The following is a 23,092-nucleotide window of genomic DNA, read 5'->3' on the forward strand; positions in this document are numbered from 1 at the left end:
GAGCCTACGCACTACCTCATTTCCGGGCTTTGCCTCACTTCCGGGCGCCGGTCAACCGCCGGCTTCCGGGCGCCGTGCCACCTCCGGACGCCTTATTTCCGGGCGCTCTTCAGTTCCGGCTCCTCCGGCTCGGCTGCCCGGCCCTCATGCTCCGGGCGCGGCGCCTGCGGGGAGCGGTGGTGAGTGCAGGGGCAGATACCGGACCTGCCGCCCACGCCCACCCCGGCGGAGCCCTGGGCCCCGAGCCGCCTTCCGCCCGACCCCGCGCCCGGTGGGTCCCCGGCCCACTCCCCTTTTCTGCCCCTCCCGTCCCGCCTTCGCGCGCGTCCTCCTCCCCGCGGGTCCCCTCCCCGGGCCGGGGGCGGGGCGGGGGCAGCGCGGGGCGGGCCGCTGAGGTGGCCGGGGCCCGCCCGCAGTTTGTGGCTCCGGACGCGCTCAGCGTGTCCTCCCGCTGTCGTGTGTCCGCAGGACAAGTCACAGATGAGGAAGGCACCGCACTAGGCGCCCCAGTCATGGCAGCTCCGTGGAAGAGCGCTCTGCTGCTGCTTCTGGCATCTCAGGCTGTCTCCTCGTTGAACGCCTCTGACGAGGAGGAAGTTCCAGAAGAATGGGTCCTTCTGCACGTTGTTCAGGGTCAGATAGGAGCTGGGAATTACAGCTATTTGAGGTTAAATCATGAGGGAAAAATAGTTCTTAAGATGCAGAGCTTGAAAGGTGATGCGGACCTGTATGTATCCGATACCACCCTCCACCCGAGCTTTGATGACTACGAGTTACAGTCTGTCACTTGTGGCCAGGACGTGGTTTTCATACCAGCGCACTTCCAGCGCCCCGTGGGAATAGGGATTTATGGACATCCATCTCACCACGAGAGTGAATTTGAAATGAAAGTGTATTTTGATACAACGATCGAACAGCACCCGTTTGGTGAGACTGTTTATTCAGACGGTACAGATACGAGTCGGAAGCAGGCTTATGCTCCAGAAGATGCATCTCAAGAAGAGGAATCTGTTCTTTGGACGATATTAATTAGTATCTTGAAATTGGTACTTGAAATTCTTTTTTGATTCTTTTAACATACTGTTGAGTATAATACCTTTAATCTGTGAAGCTGAGTGCAGTTCGCTGTGAACCTAGCTACTTGTACCTGGTTGGAATTCTGGTTACCTTTCCTAGATGGGGGATGGAAAAATAAAGCCATACAGTTTTGTTACCTCAGTCACCCCAGAAGTATGAAAAGCATCAAGCACGATATTTATTTTCTTTCTAAACATCAAAATTCCTGTAAAAGGAATGTGCATAATAAAATGTTTAAACCCCATTTTGATTAGTTTGTCAGGTAACTAAACAGATGATTGCAGTGACTTAATGAAGTTACAAAGTGTCAGATTTGAAGAGTTACTAAAAGCAAGTCTGAAATGTAATGATTTCTCCACACTTGCCTGAGCCTGGACTAAAGTCCCATGCCTACACCCCAAGCAGGGACAGCACCTCCTGTCCAAACGGGATTTCCTGGTAGACAGGTCCCAGTTAAAGACAGTTCTAAACCCAGCTGCACCAAATCTCATCAGGTCATTTGTAATTTTATCATCTTGGGCTCCTATTAAAAGTCTTCCGTTATTAAATAACTTTGCTATGCTACCCATGGTAGACCAGAAAGGATATAGATTAGGAAAGTTTCATGAAAATAATAGTAACTTTTAGGCTAACGGAGTAATAAAGTATTTCAAATTAAGCTGCATGATATTACCACTGAATTTCTGGAAACAGACAGAGTACCAAGAAATAAAGACCTTTTGGAAGATGGAACTATTCTTCTACCTGAAATTGGTTTCAAGGGTAAGAGTAGCTTATAACAAAATGAATGAACTTGCAGATTTTAAGCACATAGTTAGTTTCAAAAATCTTTTATTGGCATAAAAATGAGAATGTTGTAAATTGGCACCAAATACTTCATTTAAATGCACATTACAGTATTGGGGTCAAAAACTATCCCTCTTTGCTGTTTTTCCCCCTTCTGCCCACTTTCCTGGGTGTTGGGGGGGCTTGCTGACAACAGTCACAAATCCAGCGACCTAGGAGAAAAATTGTTAGTTAATACAGGATGAAATTTAACTTTTTAGGACTGAATTTTAAACCCAGTTAGCTCTCCTTCCTTAGCAATGGCTATTGATAATCCTCACTGGACTTCTGGTGGGACGGACACTAATGAGTTCCTTAATTTAAGGAGAAAAATGCAAACTTCTCTTAAGGTAATCAGTGTCATCAATGCCCTGTGAAATGCACAGGGGGAGGAAAGGGGTCATGGGAGGAACTAAATAATGGTAGAGACCTTTAAACAGTTAAAATCCTTTCTGAAATTCAAACACTACCATACTCTAAGAGTTCAAGCATACAAATCCCAACAGAAAACCTGTTACTGACTTTCGCTTATTTCCAGCCTTCTGTGCTGCTCAGCGGCAGCTGTGCGCTCCTGGCATCCTCTCAAGTGCTGGTGTGCTGCGCTCACACAGCCCTGTAAAGTGTGTCAAGTATCTGACGGCATTATGATGAGCTCTACAACATACTTGATCTCAATCACTAAACAACTCTGAATAATTAAGTTGCTTGCATCTCAACAAGTCCCAGGAAACCTGGGAATATATTTTATAAAGTATGAGACAGTGTCAACCGTGCAAGTAAGTTCTAAAGCTACACAATTACGTGTGTAATGTTTTAGTCCGATTACTATGATTTATTCTTTGATTTTGTGTCCATTCTGAAGTTACCTGGAATTGCTATGCTGCCTCGATTTACAAAGATCTGGTTTAATATGTATAAAGGCATAGCAGTCATTTTGTTAAGTTTCTAAATGACTTATAAAATCAAGGCTTTGAAACAAATCGATGCTACTCCTTTAGCTATTTCAGTAGAACACTGGCTCAATCTATATACCCTGAGCTCTACTTCCAAAACTTATAGGCAGTCTGATATCTCACTTGTCCTTTAGTCAGCTTGTCTAAGGATGAAAAACAGGTGGACATGATCACAGCTTTGGTCACTTCTTGTGAATAGAAGGATCTCCAGGCCCTTCATGTGATTATGGTGTTTATGCAGCCTCAAAAAAACAAAAAAAAAAATGCTGGAAGAGTCCCTTCACTCAAAGATAACATTCCTTCTTTTTTAATCTTTACCTGATGGAATAGCACCAAGGCCCACACAAAAAGTATGATAACCTCTGTCACACACATCACAGAACATCATTTCTTCTTCATGGTGGGGTTGTCCACATATAATGCAAGTCTTACACTCCATACACTGCCATGGGTAGGTCTTAATCATAGAAACAAGCTCCATGGTCATATCCAGGCAAGAAGGATGGCCTAAACCAAAACCAGTATTAGTAGTATTTCACACATGAGTTTTTAACTTAATATGGCAAAATAAAATGCTAGTTGGCTTGGACGTCTCAAGAATGGCTACAATGTTTAACTGCCAAAGAGGGATGAAAACACAAAGTCAAAAAAAATACACGGACTTTATATATATTTGATGATTCTTTGGTTCAAGTCTCTAGCTGACAACTAGGAATCCTAGTTTTCAAAGCAACAAATAGGGTGGTTAAAATGTGAAGACATGTCAATACTTACCACTGTTATCACACTGGGAGCAGTGTATAAGTGATTCAGCCTTCCCTTTCTTGTTGGACTCCTTACCCTTCAGACAAATTCCACATAGAGCATTTGGAATGACCTTTGGCTGGAAGGGTAGAAGAGGGCTATAAATTCATGCCAGAAGAACTTACTGATGGGTTCAAAAGGAATTATCACTGTATTGCCTTATCTTTACTTCGGATTAACTTGCTCATGAGGACCTTTTTGAAGGACATAACCTGACATGAATCTGCCTTCAACATTACAACAGCCTACCGACTAAAGCCTTAGATTTCATTTTTAAATTTTGTCAATGGCATGATCTCATGTTAGGATTAGATATAGCATTCTACACTCCCTACATGCCCAGTAAGATCTGTATAATGAACTGGAAGGGAAGACTAATACATTGTCAAACTGCACTATTAACTGAAAGAGAAAAACCCAAGTACTGAGTGACCATTACACGGAAGTTTTAGGCTTGTTCCCAAAGAGAAGAAAGACTCCATTGTGAGCAGCTTATATGCGCATTTTGTTTAAAACCTGATATTCTCCAAAGTTGCGAAACTAGATCTATAAAATCTAAGTTACAAAATCAGTGTTTTAACATTTTTAATTGCAAGATGTCTCAGCATACATTGTCATGTGCAAAAAAGGTTTGTGGGAGTCCGAGTTGTGTGATTATTCCCTTTGCATATCTAATACATTAATAAAAGAGCCTATATTTAAGAGAAAAAGCATTCACTATGACATATAAAACATGAAAGAGAAAAGTAGTTCTCAGACAGGCAAAATATGAAATTATCACTTAAAAATATGCAGACACCCTATGTTTTTAGTACCATTCATTTTTCAGATTAAAAACAGGCACTATCCAATGAAGGCATCTGGGCTTTAAGAAAACACTTGGCAACACATGGAAAAGAACAAAGAAGAAGGTTCACTACACCTGAAATTGGGAGGGGAAAGGGGACACTGGAACATCACCGCCTTGACTGTAGTAACATGATGTTCACTGGCCCCACATGAACACGGGGCAGCGGTAGGAAAGGAGAGCAAGCCGGGGCCAGGCAGGAAAGGGGGGCCGGGGGCATGTTCACTCACTCATCCACTCATTCATTCGTCCATTTATATAAAAACTGGGAGAAAAAGCATTTTAAATAGAAATATTGTATTTCTGTTTAGTACAGCCCAGCCAAATGCATCTTATGTTTCCCTTTCCTAAGTTACTGAACAAAAGAGGAGCCTAAACAAAATCCAACTTTGCATACTGTATTATACCAGCTTTGAAATGTCTCACTGCCACCTTCAAAACCTGCACAGCCTAATTTGTTCTTAATTCTTTAGGGTTTTTTTTATTTTTTAAATTATCTTTCTCTACAAAAGATGACAGAGGCATTCAAAAATAATTTTTGGCTTATTTATTTTAAAAAAGTCAACCTTATACATAAATATAATAAAAACAATAACTCTAAACAATCACAAATGTCTCTACAAAATAATAAATATCATGGAAGTTAAAACATACATATAAAACTTTACTGTTGACTATTCTGCATCTCCTGTATATCTTTATACCCTGCTCCCCAACAAAAGGATAGTGTCACATGCTCAAACCTCTTAAGTCTTGCAGTGTAGTTACCCTCTGTTGTTACTGCTACATTCTAAGCATAAAAGGTTCTCATTGTGTTTTCTTATACCTAAATAAAAAATAGCTAGGAAGTGCACTTCTATGATCCAAATTCTGGTTCAGTTATGATCAAATCTGTAACTGCCATAATATACAGCAGAAAGCTACCTCTCAATCCACCGAAGAAAGAAATATCTTTTGGTTATGGTACCTGCACTAACTGTAAAAGATACACTTATTTAATACTTATAGTTCAAGTTAGATACTGGCATACTAAGTACTTTAATATTTTTCAGTAAAGTCAAGGAAGTAACCACACAATATTAAAATCTAAATCAAGAACTCCTCACAGGAGATCCTTTACAAAACATCGAAAGGAATAAAACACAAAGCTAGTCATTCACATTCTAGAGCAGTTCAAGTTCTACAATCATTAAAATATACATTGAACACCTAGGATAAAAGGGATGCCAAGAAAATTCTAGGCTTACTTCTAAGCTTAAAATCATAATGTTTTGTTAAACCACTTAAAATTTTTCTTACCCAATAGTCTTCATCTTGATGAAAAGAGGGAGAGACGGGTGGAGAGGGAGGGAGAGAGACAGAGAGAGAGAGAGAGCTTTGCAGCATTTTCTATGATGATGCCACAGCTCGATATAAAAGAATACTTTGTTCACTCAAGCACTCTTGAGCTCTCTCAGAAGCCACACTGCTCACATCCAGGACTGTACACGTCGGGTACCAATCGCTGGTTGGGAAGCTCGTCTCTCGGGCTTTGCAGTGGTGATGGAGGAAGGGAACAGTGTATGGAACTCTCTGAAGGTTAATGAACGGAACCCTCCATACGTGTCTGATGGAGACAGTCCTACTTCGTAACAGCACAACATCAAAATTTCACTACTGACAAGAAAATTAAAATAATCTCCCTAAGAGTTCTCAGCATCTCAAATAAAAGGCTCACAATACACTTATTTTCCTGCTTGAAAAACAACCAAAGATAGTGAGACTTTCATGTTAGCACTGATATAGCATAGATTTTAATTATATACTTTTAACATAGGCCTGAATTCTAATAATTATGCTTTAGTTTCAGGTTAATGTAACCTAAACAATACTGTCCTACAAAATTAAGGGCAAGCACTAGTGAATCTTATTAAGCAAGACATCAAATACATTATAATTTTTCTTAACTCCCATATTTTAAAACATATTTATATATATGACCTTCAGCTTAAAGTACCCTAATATTTAGGCACATCTTGGCTTATTAATACTTTTCATAGAGAGGTTAACTTTTAATAAACATGTTCACATTAATGTATTGTCTAGATACTGGTTGTTCCAAACTTTGAAATAACTGAAACATTTTTAGGTACTAAAAATGTTCACAGATTATAAAATGTGCATTCTGCATATCAGACTCCCTTGAGTACTACCAATTTAGGTTAATCAATTTATTTCTTCTACCTTAAATCAATGATAGCATTGAATAGTTCTTCATTTTCAGCCTCTAAACATCTGTTTCAGTATTCTTTCTTTTTTAACCCATGATTAATCCAGGCTTACTTTCTGAGAGGCCTATGTAGCACTGACAGTGTGCTCTGAGCTGCAACCCCCATTCCCAGCTCTTCTAGGACCAGAAGCTCACTGTTTACTACACACAGCAGGCTAACTCTCCAAAACTTAATCTCTGGAGTTCATTTGCTTTCAATTATTAAGCATTAATTTAAATCTTTAGTTTAAAAAAATTAGATAAGCTATGTATGTAAACCAAGGACAAAAATCACATGGCTGCAGCCTAGTGCAGCCGTCCTTGCTGAATGAAGCTGGGCTGAAAAAATATATACTTGAAAGCTGATGACGTAAAGGCATTTTCTAATTAAATATGGAATATGCTAATTTGTTAAGTTGCTTTTTTACTTTAGGAAAAGAAAGGCAATGGACTGTTAGAAGGGCTCTGCTTAGGCTGAAGGGACACTGGCCAGCGCCCACTTGAACCTGTGCTTCTGGATTATACACCACAACACTGACCTGACATACACAAGTGTTCAGCAACTCCGCTCAGCAAAACTTTTTGATCAACTTACTCTAAAATGCTCCTTCAAAACACCTTCATAACCACATAACAAGCATACTGATACCTACCAGACTGAAAACTGAATATTTTACTGTTACCATTCAAAACATAAAACTTGCAGCTAATTCTACTCCTTTTATGATACTCTTAAATGCCCATATATGAATAAGTCTACTCATCTCTCACCCAACCCTCTGAAGGGGAAGGGGCCGACGGCAGGAGGAAATGATACAAATAACCCTATTGCTGACAGCATGCTACTTGACTCTGAGAGTAACCAGATCAAAACGTTAACAAGTGCATCTAAGCCAAATCACCTGCCAGATAATGTGTAAATCCTTGTCACAGAACTGCACAGGCTACCTGCCAAGGTTAGGCTGAAAGCCACCACAATGTAGACCAGTCTTACTGTTCTCCACCAGAGGGTTAAATCAACCTGGCCAGTGAGTGGACCAAAGAGTTCCTAGACTGAACCCAGATGGCTCATAGTGAAAGGCACTGCAGAAATGCAGCCTGGCCTAAGGGGCTCCCTCCCCACTGCATGGCTCAGCGGGCCCAGCTTCACCAGTACCAGGGCGCTTTCAGCGTCAGACCATGATGCTTTTTACTCTGAGGAAACAAGTAAAAAGTTCTGCCTATTAGATCACTCCTTAAAAACCCATACTTGCCTGGTTATTATTTAAAAGAACAAAAAAAGATTCTCTTATCAATTGTACATATACAGAAAACAGAAGCTAAACCATAGCCAAAGTGATAGAAAAGCCACCAGGAAAATAAAGCAAAAAGGAAGGAGGCTCACAGAGGGCACACACCACAGAAGAACAGCTAGTGAAGTGCAGCAGGCAGGAGCTCCACAACTTTGAGATTCAAAGTTAAAATACTTCAGGGAGAGAGGCTGGTCAGGAAGGAAGCTGAGTCAGGGGCTTTTTTCTTCTACCTTGTACCCGGGAACTGACTTGGGCAGTACAGAACGTTTGGAAGCATCTTTTCGTGGGGGAGCAGCCTTGTCCCTGGACCTCTGTCTTCCCTGCAGAGGCTCCTCCTGGCCTTCAGGAAGGCCTTCCCCCTCAGACACGTTGCCAGAGGAGCTGTCCTGCAAGTCAAAGGCACAAACAGAGGTTCCTTGGAACTCACGCAGATTCGAAAACTACAGAATATATCCAAGAAAAGTTTTAAAGTTCCATTAATTCAAAAGTAAAAAGATAATTCTAATCTAAGAAAACATTTTCCAGTGTGAGACTAAAAGAAGTCATGGTAAGAATCATTTATCCATCTTATAAATACATTATAGCTAGTTCCATTTATATCAGCAAGTACCTTAACTGACTTTGTTTTCTGACCTAAGTCAACAGTAACAGAATTATCTACTTCAGCCATCATTACACGACACAGCTTCAACACCATTTTACCATGTCACAAGGGAGCATATTTGTTGCACACAAAAATATTCTTTAAAAAAGAAACTACTTTAACGAAGTGTGGGTATTTTTACTGAGTAAAAAAGGTTATTAAAGAAGTCCTTTAAGCCCACACCTGTAACTTCCTAATGTTAAACTAGGCAGAGGGCCAATATCGTCAAGTATTTACAACAGTATCAGACATATTGTACATGTTTAAAGTTTAGGAGTTCAATAATCACTTAATTCTTCATTTTTTAATTTAAATTTTTCTAATTAGAATAAAAATGTTATGTTCATATAAATTATGAAAATTATAAAAGAAAAGATCAGGTTATCCATAACCACCCTGGTTAACATCCTGAGACAACGCCTGGGAACGTGATGTATCTCTTTTCTAGTTACGTGTTTGTACAGATACCCAGTTTCACACATTAACACATACACATCCTACCTACATGTGTGCCCTCATTTTTTAAAACACAAACACGAAGCTGAATTACACTGTATGTGTGTGTGCATCTGCGTTTTAATATTTTTAAGTGTTATGTGCATTTCTTCAAATCATTAAATATTCTTTGAACTGCATTTCTACCATGTAAATATAATATATAACCCACTGTGGACATGATATTTCTAATTTCTGCTATAGAAAATAACAATCCAGTGGACATTTTTTCCTAATTAAATTTTGTTACCATCTGATCAGGTTCTTCGGATAAATTCTATTAGTGTATTTGCCAAGTCAAATTCCATGGAAGTTAAAAATCTTGGTACAGACTGTGAAAATGCTTTCCCAGAAAGCTGTATTAACCGACACTCCCACTAGCAGTGTAGGAGGAAGTCGACTTGATCACACCCTCATCACAACACAGCACCCCTTTACCAACGTGACGGAAGAAAAGCAGTGTCATCACTTTAGTATCTGAAGAGCATCTTACTTTAATGCGACATGCATCACTAAATATGTTTTAGAAGCTGTTAGTGACAAAGTGTAGTGCCCATTAATGCTAAGACAACCCCACGTTCAGGTCGGCTAGAAAGATATAAAACGGCCAGCTGCTTAATATGCCATATGCTAAATCAAAACCAAACCCCTGACTACTGTCTTCTTTGTTCTCCTTCAGTTCCACAGAGCACACCAACTTCCCCACTGTCCTGCAATTGCATTTTCTACCAAAAAAAAGATGTCATGCAGGAAGACCTAACTGACAGCACAACATGTTGGTAACCTTAACATTATCCTAGAAGAGGCCGAAGACTATTAATTAAGGAACAGGAACACAAGTTAATGTGCTCCCCCTAACCCAAGATGGTTAAGCATAAGATTGTAAACCAATGTCTAGTACCCTGCCTAACCTGCTTGTGAAAACCACAAAGGGGCAACTTTAAGGATAAAACTTACCAAAGGCCACACACAGACAGTCCGTATCAACACACACAATCAATAACTTTTCCTGATGGAAGCTTTCTGGAACTTATATGCAACTGTCCTTTTTCAAAAAGAGGGTAGTGATACAAGTTCAATTTAACACTCCAGGAAAGCTATCAGCAAAAATTCAAAGGAAAAGGAGACACCTCCTACTGAAGATAAATGTTCTCACCGAAGTGCCTTTATTTTTCCGTTTCTCATCACCTCGACCATCTTCGGCATCATCTGAATCACCATCGCTATCGAGAGCAGGGAGCTCAGGATCCAAGGGGGGCTCATAAAGCGCTGTGTTTAATGGCAAATACCGCAGTTCATCTGGCGAGTACCTATAGTTCAGAGAGAGGATTTTCAGTTTTCCTTTTTTTTTTTTTTGGCTGTGCCGCACAGCTTGCGGGATCTTAGTTCCCCAACCAGGGATGGAACTGGTTCCATCCCGTGCCCGTGCCCCCTGCAGTGGGAGCTCGGAGTCTTAACCACTGGACTGCCAGGGAAGTCCCCAGTTTTCCTTTATTGTTAAATATATATGGACTAATTTTGAACTACGATAATAGCCTTAATATTAACCACAAATACTTTTGAAAATGATTAGAGGCAATAAATAATTTTTTCATTTTGGTACTCAAATAGGGACAAGGAATTAAAAAAAAGCCTAAACATTTTTTCACCAGTCTAAGAGTATAAAATATATATTTGATTCTTGTTATCAAAAGATTATGTCTCTCTCCTTTACCCTCAACATCCTCCCCCCGCAAAAAATGTCAGCAGACAAGGACGAAGCTGTGGCAATCCAGAATCCTGCCTGAGCACCTCCACCCTCCCACTGTCCTGAGTCCTCACTGCCTGCGCACGGCTGCTGCTTCACCTGTAAAGCAGGTATGGTAAAAAGTCCACCTCACAGAGTCAACGTGAGCATCAAATAAATTAACACAGGTAAGTCACAGCGGTGCACGGTACAAGATACTATTTAAGAAACAAAATTTCCAGTAACAAATTATTTTAGACCAATTTGTGAAGCATGTATTCTAACAAATGTAATCATCTCTTTTATCTGAAACTAGGGATCGGCAACCCCTTCCCCAGGTCAGTCAGCAAAAGGCCCGCTGATGACGTCCAAGCCGTCCCCACAGGATCGCACCAGGTGGCTATGATCTCGGAACCTCAGTAGGGAGAGGACACTGGATCAGCATCCCGCTCACCTAAGACGTCACACCAAAGGGGTTGGGACACAGGCCTATCACTCAATAATGTGCTTTGCCCAAAGTGAGAAAATGAAAATTTGCTGACCCATGATTTAAGTTTGACTTTCAAATAGTGTGATTGTATAGTCTATTTTATTTTTTTAAATTTTATTTATTTATTTATTTATTTAGGCAGTGTTGGGTCTTCATTGCTGCACATGGGCTACCTCTAGTTGTGGCAAGTGGGGTCTACTCTTCGTTGAGGTGCGCGGGCTTCTCATTGCTGTGGCTTCTCTTGTCGTAGAGCATGGGCTCTAGGCACGTGGGCTTCAGTAGTTGTAGCATGCGGGCTCAGTAGTTGTGGCTCTTGGGCTCTAGAGTGCAGGCTCAGTAGTTGTGGCGCATGGGCTTAGCTGCTCCATGGCATGTGGGATCTCCCCGGACCAGGGCTCAAACCCGTGTCCCCTGCATTGGCAGGTGGATTCTTAAGCACTGCGCCACCACGGAAGCCCGTATAGTCTATTTTAAATACTACTGTCTAAAGAATATTTTCTATCCTAGAAAGCGAAAGGTCTTTTATGAAGTAAAAGCTGAGATTTTGACACAAGTGACGTTGTGGGCCCTGTTTTCAGTTACATCCAGGTTGGAAAGGAGAGACAAGCATCGTTCTTGCTACAGGAACGGAAGTAGTGGCCAGGCCAGGATAGCAGGAGCTCCCAGGTGGCCATGCCTCCCCACAGCCACTCTGTGCCTTCCTTCATGCCCTCTGCATCTGTGAAAATGCAGATGCCCAGGCAGAAGGTCTGGGGGCGTGCTTGAGAGTCTGCATTTCCAACAAGCTTCCACGTGACACCAGCGATGCTGGGCCATGGACCATACTTTAAGGATGGAGGTCTGGAGAACCCCTAGCACCTGTCCACAGAAACACAAACAGGTGGGCAGTGAGATGGCACCCCAGGCTTTGTCAGCAGATGTTCAAGTTCTGTAAAGAGCATTCTTCACCACAGAACCAGAGAAGATAGAAAAGACTGACACAAATCTTATACATCTTATGGTGATGCTTATAGAGCTAAAAACTTCTAGAAGACAAACACAAGGCTTTGAAGTCCCTCACCAACACTGGCATTAATGGTAAAAAAAAAAAAAAAAAAAAAAAAACCACTAAGTACCTTTTGTAATATTCCTGGAACTGTCCAGGGATGAGGGCCACCGGGTAAGAACTGACCTTGGTTCTCTCTGTCGGCAACACTTTGTACTTCCCTTGAGGCACCTGGATAACCTGGTTTAACACAAAGAGAAAGACACACCCAACTCCATGCCAAGAATCAAGGCTTTAGGAAAACAGCCCCCTCTTGCTTTCTACCACGTTTCTCCCCCCAAAAGCTAAAAATATAAGAGACATTAGGAGCTATGACCTAAGGGGGTTGGTATTCCTAGTTCTAGTGAGTTTGTCTGGCTGTTTACCGTGGCCATCATTTCTGAGGAAAGGCAGTGTGTCTGCTCACCACTTAAGGGCTACTTATAAAACCTCTGGAGCTCAACGTCCTCATCTATGAAACGGAAATAGTAAGTTTTAACCTCATGTGGTAAGGGTGAGAAGTACATGAACTACTATGGAAATCTCTTGTACCTATCCCTGGGACACACAAGGATGCTATGCAGCTACTAGACTCCTTCAGTAGCATGCCAACCAAAAAGCAAGAGACATATCACACACACGCAGAGAAGTGAAGCAAACAGTAAGTATCAGGCACATTAAAAATGACAGCTTCGGTTCTGGGGAAGAAAAGGACATACTGCTGGTACAAAACATTACAGTAAAGGTGTTCAGTAGCCTACGGTAACAAGCAATTAGCGAGGTTCAGGGATCAATAAAGGTAAGAGATCCTACATGTGTCTGTAAGTCAAAATAAGCTCTTCTTTCTTCCATACGTTCCCGGTTTAAGTTGCTGTTAAATTCAGCTGCTTTTTTGGCAGCTTTCTTAATGTACTCAGGCACTTTGCTGGCTTCAACTTTCTGAGTATTCTGTTGTTGCATTTGCTGAAATAAAAATATAACAGTTGGAAGTCACATTTAACTTTATAAAACATCATTCCCCCAAACCAAGATGGTGGTTTCCTAGATACTTACAGAATATTCTTTATAGTGATCTGTAATTCGTTGGCGTTCTTTTTCTTGAAGAATGACAGAATATTCAGCATGTTTGGCTGGATATTCTTTTATCATTAAATCAATTACTTCATCACTGCGCAATGCTGTTAAGCCTATTTCAGACCAAAGAAAAGGTAAAGAAGCTTTTTCAAGGCTAAGTGAACATACCAATTTTCAAAATTTGCTTTTCCTTCAAACTACTCTACATTTAAGAAGTTTTCCAATAGTCAAACAAAATAGTTTAATACATTCAAAAGTAATAAAAAATAATATTCATAATACAAAGTCAAACAATTAAAAAGAAATAGATTACCAAAGTTGCAAAGGCAAATAAATCAATTTTTCAACCAAAACTTTTTTAAGATTCTACATACTATATATAAACATATATCCCTTTACTAGAAACAATTGCTAAATAATGATGCACACTAACCACTTGTCAATCAACATGGGATACTAGATGAGAAAAAAGGCTTTTTCAATATATTTCAGTTCTTAGTCTTCAAATTCGATATACTAGAAATATTATAGAGTCAATTCAAATTTCACCAAAAGCATCAGCACATAAATCACACAGGCAATTTTTGAAACTCATGGTATCAGATTATACCAACTGCTGAGATGAACTCCCATGGTTTTATATTAAAAAGTTTCCTTAGGGCTTCCCTGGTGGCGCAGTGGTTGAGAATCTGCCTGCCAATGCAGGGGACACGGGTTCGAGCCCTGGTCTGGGAGGATCCCACATGCCGCGGAGCAACTGGCCCCGTGAGCCACAATTACTGAGCCTGCGCTTCTGGAGCCTGTGCTCCGCAGCGAGAGGCCGCGATAGTGAGAGGCCCGCGCACCGCGATGAGGAGTGGCCCCCGCTTGCTGCAACTAGAGAAAGCCCTCACACAGAAACGAAGAGCCAACACAGCCATAAATAAATAAATAAAATTTAAAAAAAAAAAAAAGTTGCCTTAATATATTTATGAAGGGAAAATTACAAATAAAGCAGGGAGATAACTACACATAACTAAAAATTGAGCAAAATTTGCCTTTTAAGAGACAAGGACCAATACTTTTAAAAAGTACTATACAAATTTTGCACACAAAACATACACACACTTTGACACTTCTGGTAAAGTTACTAGAAAATGATATTGTTATAAAACATCATTCTCTTTTGTATTTTAACAATAATCAAAAATGAAGTTAACAGTTTAGCATTTAAATAATTCAATCTATTTATTAATTTTGTAAAATATTTTGGGAAAGAAAATAAATACTCATCCGGTATCGCCTCATTAATGTTCATTACCTAGAGTGCACTGTGTTTCTGTAATGACATTTAGCTCTCTCAGGTACAGTTTCTCCTTATGAGACAAATCTCGTCGCTCTAAATCTCCAAAAAAAAAAAAAGAATAAAAGACTATCAAAAATAGTCTTTTACATTTGTAAAACATTTAAAAGATTAAAAAACTTTATAAAAATGTTTAAAGTTAAAATCTTCATGGATTTAAAAAAGTATTCCCTGTTACATATTCCAAATATTATTAAAAGACTACACAAAAAAGCTTACAAATTAAAAAAATTAAAGTTAAAATAAAACTGAAAACAGAGTAATCCAAAGCCAGAAGGTAAGACAAATAACTGTATTAAACTGATGAAACACAGCCTCTCCAAGTTCAGATATAGCTGATGTAGCTATCTCCGTCCCCAAGGCCAAGAAGCAACAGTCAAGAAACAAAACCCTTAGTTCATTCATGTGGCTACAAAATGATTTCTCCCTAAAGTTTTTCCAGGAAATTCATCTTCCTCATTTAGCTTGTAAATCAGTTTACAAGACATAAGAGAGAGATGCTGAATGAATGAAAGGTGCAAATAAAAATCAGCAAGCAGTAGAATATAAAACACGTTATAAATAATCCGTACTCAAATATTCAGAACTTGACAACCTATCAAAAATAATTACTATTAGTTAAAAGTTAGATTTAATCTGTTATATAAACTAAGACTTAATACCTGGATACTTCCGTTTAAAGGAGGTCACACCCAAATATTCACTGACTTGTTCTTGAAGCATATAGTATTCTCCTGTTTCATCAGGTGGCCATTTGTACTCTATCAAATTTTCTGCTGGATAGTAGCTAAAGCTAAGCACAGAAATATATATTATGCCTTAAATGTAGCTTTTATAAAATTTTAATCATTTTTGTTTTAAAGGATATTCATTTTTAAACATTTTTGAGAATATATTTTAAGGATTTGGAAAAACTATTTTAATTATTTAAATTCTCAGTCTTCTACGATTTTGTAATACAAAGAAGTTCTTATGCTTTCATGTGCATCAATGAAATTACAAAAGAGGTAGAGATAAAAGAAACAACCATCTGGAATACCAAAGCAAAAAAGTACACTGGAGGACTTCCCTGGTGGCGCAGTGGATAAGAATCCGCCTGCCAATGCAGGGGACACAGGTTTGACCCCTGGCCTGGGAAGATCTCTTCCCACATGCCGTGGAACAACTAAGCCCATGAGCCACAACTACTGAGCCTGCGCTCTAGAGCCCACGAGCCATAACTACTGAGCCCACATGCTGCAACTACTGAAGCCTGCGTGCCTAGAGCCCATGCTCTGCAACAAGAGAAGCCACCACAATGAGAAGCCCGCGCACCACAACAAAGAGTAGCCCCCACTCACTGCAACTAGAGAAAGCCCACACACAGCAACGAATACCCAACGCAGCCAAAAATAAATGAATTATTTTTTAAAAAGTACACTGGAAATAACATTTTCCACATATCACAAAGAACAAAGTCTCACAACTGTCAGGAACAAAGGCAACGTCTTTTAGCTTTTGCAAATCAGGGTAGTGATACCAGTTCTGAATTCTTTCTCACGGGCTTAGCACCCATAGCCACTACTTCATGCACCCAAAGTATAAAGTAATCAACTTCTGTTTCCCATCTTCTGTTCAGTGAGTCACAAACAGCAGAGAAAGCAGAACTCTAAAAACCCATTTCTCAATAAACTGAACTATGAAGCACATAGACTCCACATACCCAGTGCACTGCAGATCAATCCCCAATCCTGAAGAGTAAAGACGACAGATGTCTGGACCTGGACCAATTCAACCTCTAAATTTCATCAGTGGATAATACAAGCAAAATATATACCATTTTATGCATCTATCCAATTAAAAGTAACAGGCAAAAGAACAGTTTTCTCAAAAGTGGTGCTGGGAATTTGGACAACCAAATGCAAAAGTATGAAATTGAACCTTTACTTCATATCACACAGAAAAATTAATTTAAAAATGGATCGATGACCTAAATGTAAGAACTAAAACTAGAAAACTCTTAGAAGAAAACATAGGGGGTAAATCTTCATGATCTCAGATTTAGCAGTGGATTCTAGATATGAATCCACTGCTAAATCTGAGCAGTGGATTCATAGCATGAGCAACAAAAGAAAGAGTAAATAATTTGGACTTGAGCAAAATTAAAGATTTTGTGTATCAAGACACTATCAACAGAGTGAAAAGTCAACCCACAGAATGGGAGAAAATATCTGCGAATCATACGTCTGATAAGAATGTCTAAACAACAAAAAAAAATTTAAAAATGGGCAGAAAACTTGAATAGACATTTCTCCAAAGATATACAAATGGCCAATAAGCACATGAAAAGACGCTCAATTTGACTAGTCATTATGGAAATTCAAATCAAAATCACAGCAAGATTCCACTTCACACCTTTTAGAATGGCTGTTATCAAAAAAAAAAAAAGGAAATATAACAAGCTGGTAAGGATGTGAAGAAGTCAGAAACTTTGTACATTGCTGGTGGGAATATAAAATGGTGCATCCACTGTGGAAAACAGTCTGGCAACTCCTCAAAAAGTTAGACATAGAATTGCCACGTGACCCACCTGTTCCATTCCTAGGTATATACCCAAAGAAGTCTGAACAAATATATTTATACACCAATGTTCAAGGCAGCATTATTCATACCAGCCAAAATGTAGAAACAACCTAAGTGTCCATCAACAGATAAAGAGATTAACATAACATAGAGTATAATTATAACAATGGAGTATAATTCAGCCTTAAAGAGGAAGGAAATTCTAGCACAAGCTACAACATGAATGAACTCTGAAGAAATTATGCTAACCAAATTAATCCAGACACAAAAAGACAAACACTGTATGATTCCATTTACATGAGGTACCTAGAATAGGCAAATTCATAATGACAGAAAGTAGAATGGTGGCCGCCAGGGGCTGGGGATACGGGAAATGGGAATTTTATTATGTAAAAGTTTTGGAAATGGATGGTGGTGATGGTTACACAACACTGTGAATGTAATTTATGCCACTGAATTATACACTTAAAAAAGTTAAAATGGTGAATTTAAGTGTATTTTACCACAATAAAAAAATTTTTTTTTGAATTGCACTAAGTAGCAAAAAGCAACTTTGCTGTCACGTTGTAAAACACAATAAAAACATTCTACAATCTTTAATAATTGCCTTTGCCAGGGCTGGGGGATGGGGAGCAGGGAGCTAATGCAGAGAAAAGACATGTACTACAAAAAACATTATTAAGCAATAAAATGACAGTACCCAAGATCCTGACTGGAAGTGTCACAGCTCCTAGAGCTATCTCCTGAGCCCATTCGCCTCCTTTTGGACGGTTGGGTCCCATCATTTGAATTATCTTCATTATCATCCTAAACATTTAAAAGATTCAAAAAATAACAAGACAAAGAATAATAAATAAGGAATGATTAATTACGTATCCTCCCAGACTTGCTAAAAGGCTCAACTTAAAGGCTTTCTAAGGATTATACAAATGTTAACTTCCTACTATAATTAACGAGGGACAAGAAATTGGAATGGGCAAGACCTGGGAAAAACTAAAAACTAATCTTCAATACAAATCAAAGTAAGAAAATTTTCAATAAACTTGTAAGTCTAAATCTACTTTTGCTTTCTTACCAAGAGGTTAAAATGCCTCCTGCTTTAGAGAAACACAAAAAATTGCTGCAGTACTCTGAAATTAAAGCAAATCCTCCTATCCTAGCTAGGATAAAAATGTACGGATCATTTAGTGTTTAACTCAACTTATAGCTGGTTTATTGGACTATTCTAATTGGCTACTTTAGGTACTTATATCCCTGTGAAAAGAGGACACAAAAGGACTAAAAACAGATGATCAATCCTGTTAATTTTTTTTCTTACATTGCAAAAATTTAGTAAAAATATACCCTAATAAGAGTCATCAATCTATATAAAACCACACACTACCTCCCAAAAAGGAGAGGCTTAAAAAAAATTTTAAGCGACATCTTCCACTAAGTGACAATACGAAGGGCTGTTAAGTTAGGCCGTTTCATTAAGGCAATGAATGATGTTATCAAGTGCCAGGAAATTAATTTAATCGCGTATTAGTTAAGGCTTAAAAAAAATAGATTAAAAAAAATCAAGGTGGGCTTCCCTGGTGGCGCAGTGGTTGAGAGTCCGCCTGCCGATGCAGGGGGAGCGGGTTCGTGCCCCGGTCCGGGAAGATCCCACATGCCGCGGAGCGGCTGGGCCCGCGAGCCATGGCTGCTGAGTCTGCGCGTCCGGAGCCTGTGCTCCGCAACGGGAGAGGCCACAGCAGTGAGAGGCCCGTGTAACGCAAAAAAAAAAAAAAAAAATCAAGGTAATGTAGCTTCCTAAGACAATACAATTTTGTTAAATACCACGGTTCTAAGAATACAGAGGTAGTAAGTATGTTGGTCAAGCATGCCAAAGCTGGACTGCCTGGCATCTTACTGGGCACTGCCCCTCACGGGCTGAGTAGTTATCCTCTGTGATCAGCTCCTTATCTCTAAAACTGGGACCCTAATACTGCCTCCAATACTTGGCTAATGTAGGGATTAAATAAGTTAATACATGGGAAGCCCTTAGAGCAAGGCCTAGCGAACAATTAAGTGCCCAGTAAAAGTTAGTTAATATGATTATGATGATATGATTACAAAGTGTTAAAAGGCTCCACCTGTTAGGAATTTACTCAGATTCTTTACCAAATAGCAAAAAACGGGGAATATTCTCCTTTTCAGTTCTTACAAAATAAGCATTCAATTGAAGAGCTCTGTATACTCCTATTAAGAAAAACAACCAGGTAGGAGACGAAGAACAGTCTAAATCCATTCTCCAAAAACTTACACATAACAGTAAGTCTCCCAATTGAAACATTTCATATTCAATAAGCATTCGAGTATCATTTATATTTTACTTGCTTCTGAGCACTTTAAGGATTTTAATATCCATTTAAGCACATTTCCCTTGGCTAAAAAATTTAGACACTCAGAAAGAGACAAAAAGTTAAAAATGCGAAGTCCTCAGAAAAGCTGAAACCACAATTTCACAAGTAGTGTTTGAACTTACTATTACAAATTCTAGGCAAATGTGCTATTACATAAGGTGAACATCGGAGAGGTCAAACAGCAATATACATCCTAATATTATGATGGAATGCAATTAAGTTGAAAGAACTTTGCTTGTAACCTCGATATTGACCCAGAAGTCCTAAGCTTTAAGGCTGCCGAAATCTCCGATATCAGCTACCTGCATTTCAGAGTCACAGGCGGCTCCCATCTTGGGATTAAACCCGTTTCTGGGAGTCCCACACTTGATTCAGACACGCTCCTCCAGCTGGGCCTGGACTTGGGGGCCCCGGCCCACCGCCGCACGCAGGCCCAGCCTCAGGTTCTGCGAGCACAGCTGTGCGGAGACCCACCGCCTGGCCGCCGTCACCGGTAGGGGTACCTGAGGGCCCTCGTGCACAGAGGACCGCACAGGAGGGGCTCCTGGCAGGGGCAGCCTCGCCAGGGGACCGAAGAACCGTCCCTATGTCAACGCTCACCCCGGATCAACGAAGACACGGGTCCTCGGGGTTCCGGTCCCCATCACATTGCAATTCCAACTTTTCAGTTACAACTGAAATACTGAGGTTGTACGAATCATCGCTCCATTCCAACCTTCTGTCACAAACTACTAAACTAACTTTGAAAACAAAATGTTTTAATGCACGACATCCTACCGCTCATCTCGATTCTTTTCCACTCATCTCTGACTTTAAAACACTAAGTCCGTTTTACTTCCTTAAAACAGTGCAAACTACAAAACTTGAAAAAAAAAAAGTCGGCCTGAAAATAAGAGAACGGTTATTTGTTCTCAAACCAAGTTCATTAACTGGCTGGCTTGTTTTTCCACTTGTACACATTTCTATTTTTTAGGAAGAGCTCAAATATTTCAGAAACATACTCCTCAAATGAAGGCGCTTTTTAAAACATATAGTATCCCAGACTAACGTGAAGAAAACTCTCTCCGTTTCTGAGGAAAGTTTTATTTCTACGCGGAGCAGAACGTCCCCCGGGGGACGTGCTCAGAAGCTCCTTCGGCGCAGAAACCGCCAAAAAGACTTCGGACCGAGGCCGACTCGCCCCCGGACCCGCGCGGGGCTCCGCGACTGTGCCAGGGCTCTGTGGGCCAGACGGACCAGCCCGACGCCGGGTCCCCGCCGCCCCCTCACGGCCTCCTCACGGCCGCCACCCCCGCCCCCGGCCAGGGGCCGCCCCCAGGCCCCCAGCCCCGGGCCCGGCCCCGAGGCGCCGCCGCCGGTCCACCGCTCCTCACCTTCGGGGACTGCGCTCCAGGGGTGGCCGGGTCGCTGTCGCACGGCCGTGGGGACAGCGCAGTCCCGGGGCCGCCCGCCGCCGCCATCAGCCCGAGCGCCCCGCGCCGCCGCCTCCGCCGCCGCCGCCGCCTCGTCCCGGCCGCCGCCGCCGCCGCCGCTGCCGCCGCCGCAGCGCGGGCCGCCCGCCGCCCGGGCCCCGCCCCCTCCGCCCGCCCGCCGCCCGGGGGCCGGCCCCTGCCTCCACGCGCCCCGCGGCCCGCCAGCGCCGCCGCCACCGCCATGGCCGCCGCCAGCGCGCCGCCCGCCGCCGCCGCCGAGGACGCCGCCCGCCGAGCCCGCCGCCGTGCGCGCCCGCGGGGCCCTCTGCTCCCGCGGCCGCCGCCGCCGCCGCCCGCCGCGCCCGCTGCCGCCGCCGCCGCCGCCCCCCAGCCGCTGCCCTCGGCCCCGCGCAGCCCTAGCCCGCCGCTACCCCGCCTACCGGCCGCCGCAGCCCAACGCGCTCCGCGGCCCCACCTCCCGCCGCTCCCCTCAGCCCCCAGCCCCGCCCCGGCCCGCCGCCCTGGGCGCGCTCGCCGCCGCCCCCTCCCCGCCGCCCCCGGCCCAGCCCCTCACACGTCAGCCCTCTCCTCCCACCTCTCCCCGCCCGGGGCTCCCCGCCCCTCCCCTCCCCCTCCATCCCGAGGGTCGCTCCCCGCCCCTCCTCCCAGGTGTCCGCGCCCCTGTCCCCACCCCCTCCCTCCCAGGGCTCCCCGCCCCCTTCCTCTCCCTACAGGGGTCACTCTCCCGCCTCTCCCCTCCCCTCCCTCCCGGGGTCCTCGCCGCCCCGCCTCCTCCTCCTCCTTCCGGAGTCTTCACCCCCATCCTCTCCCTCCTGGGGGTCCTCTCCCTTCCGGGCGTCCCCTCCCTCCCGGGGGTCCCCTCCCCAACCCCCCTCACGGGAGCCTCGTCGCGGTGGGCTGTGGGGCCCCTGCCTCATCTCCCGGTGTTCCCGGTTCCCAGTCGCTGCCCGTCGTCCGCCTTTGTTCTCTGCTCGCGGCCTCGAGCTGTCTGGGGCTCCTGAACCACCTGCCATGGAATGTGTACTTTCCAAAGACATTCTCAGTTTGCTTTAATTTGAAAACTTTATCCGCATTCACCTCAGAGCGTGCGGAAATCATAAAACTTACAAGTTCACGTTCGACTTCGTTGGGATGTAGCTGCTGCAGCAGCTCCCACCCAAGACAGGAGAGCGAGCACGCGGAGAGGGAGGACAGCGCTTCCACAGCCGAACATTTGGGGAGTATACGGACCTCCGCTGGATTCTGGCTCCGCTTTTTCTGGCTGCATAGCCTTAGTCGATCATTTATTGAATCTTCAGGGTTGTTGTAAAGTGCGTACAATGGTAGGCCCGTAAAAGTCACCAAGAGACCTGTTTTATTTGAACTGAATTTATTATTAATCCTAGTTCTTAGGCTTCACCTGGTCACTTTTGGACTTCACCAAAAATTAAAAGAAAAAAACAAAGTAACTGAAGCTTAAAAGAACACGAGAGACAGCTGTGATAGATGACAATGGTATATGACCCAGCAGTCCCACTACTGGGCATATACCCTGAGAAAACCATAATTCAAAGAGTCATGTACCAAAATGTTCATTGCAGCTCTATTTACAATAGCCAGGAGATGGAAACAACCTAAGTGTCCATCATAGGATGAATGGATAAAGAAGATGTGGCACATATATACAATGGAATATTACTCAGCCACAAAAAGAAACGAAATTGAGCTATTTGTAAGGAGGTGGATGGACCTAGAGTCTGTCATACAGAGTGAAGTAAGTCAGAAAGAGAAAGACAAATACCGTATGCTAACACATATATATGGAATTTAAGAAAAAAAATGTCATGAAGAACCTAGGGGTAAGGCAGGAATAAAGACACAGACCTACTAG

At 42.3% G+C, this 23,092-nt stretch overlaps 2 protein-coding genes across 4 annotated transcripts; one reads left to right on the top strand and one right to left on the bottom strand.

The window, feature by feature from the left end:
• Nucleotides 1-70: 70 nt before the first annotated feature.
• On the top strand, nucleotides 71-1,809 carry LOC308626025 (UPF0669 protein C6orf120 homolog). 2 transcript variants are annotated; one of them, XM_081250758.1, is made up of 2 exons: nucleotides 71-179; nucleotides 469-1,809. In XM_081250758.1, the coding sequence occupies exon 2, from the start codon at nucleotides 513-515 to the stop codon at nucleotides 1,065-1,067; it is 555 nt and encodes a 184-aa protein (XP_081106884.1). In that variant the 5' UTR covers nucleotides 71-179; nucleotides 469-512; the 3' UTR covers nucleotides 1,068-1,809. The 2 variants fall into 2 exon arrangements, with proteins under 2 accessions (XP_081106884.1, XP_081106883.1); XM_081250757.1 differs by having other exon boundaries at nucleotides 73-271.
• Nucleotides 1,810-1,897: 88 nt separating this feature from the next.
• Nucleotides 1,898-21,273, bottom strand: PHF10 (PHD finger protein 10). 2 transcript variants are annotated; one of them, XM_081250726.1, is made up of 12 exons: nucleotides 21,163-21,273; nucleotides 18,103-18,209; nucleotides 15,503-15,633; nucleotides 14,799-14,882; nucleotides 13,478-13,611; nucleotides 13,238-13,387; nucleotides 12,516-12,625; nucleotides 10,341-10,494; nucleotides 8,277-8,432; nucleotides 3,630-3,738; nucleotides 3,174-3,362; nucleotides 1,898-2,075 (listed from the first exon to the last, which is right to left on the bottom strand). In XM_081250726.1, the coding sequence occupies exons 1-12, from the start codon at nucleotides 21,247-21,249 to the stop codon at nucleotides 1,990-1,992; spliced, it is 1,497 nt and encodes a 498-aa protein (XP_081106852.1). In that variant the 5' UTR covers nucleotides 21,250-21,273; the 3' UTR covers nucleotides 1,898-1,989. The 2 variants fall into 2 exon arrangements, with proteins under 2 accessions (XP_081106852.1, XP_081106853.1); XM_081250727.1 differs by having other exon boundaries at nucleotides 14,799-14,876; nucleotides 21,163-21,265.
• Between the last annotated feature and the right edge of the window lie 1,819 nt (nucleotides 21,274-23,092).

Source organism: Mesoplodon bidens (assembly GCF_964165515.1).
Source record: "Mesoplodon bidens genome assembly, chromosome: 12".
In the NCBI taxonomy this organism is placed as follows: domain Eukaryota; kingdom Metazoa; phylum Chordata; class Mammalia; order Artiodactyla; family Ziphiidae; genus Mesoplodon; species Mesoplodon bidens.

Coding starts and splice junctions, on each gene's coding strand:
- LOC308626025 (XM_081250758.1), top strand. CDS start 513: ATGGCAGCTCCGTGGAAGAGCGCTCTGCTGCTGCTTCTGGCATCTCAG.
- PHF10 (XM_081250726.1), bottom strand. CDS start 21,249: ATGGCGGCGGCGGGCGGCCCCGGGACTGCGCTGTCCCCACGGCCGTGC. Junction 18,210..21,162: donor CTGGAGCGCAGTCCCCGAAG/GTGAGGAGCGGT, acceptor TTAAATGTTTAG/GATGATAATGAAGATAATTC. Junction 12,626..13,237: donor ATTTTGACTTACAGACACAT/GTAGGATCTCTT, acceptor GTGTTAAACCAG/GTTATCCAGGTGCCTCAAGG.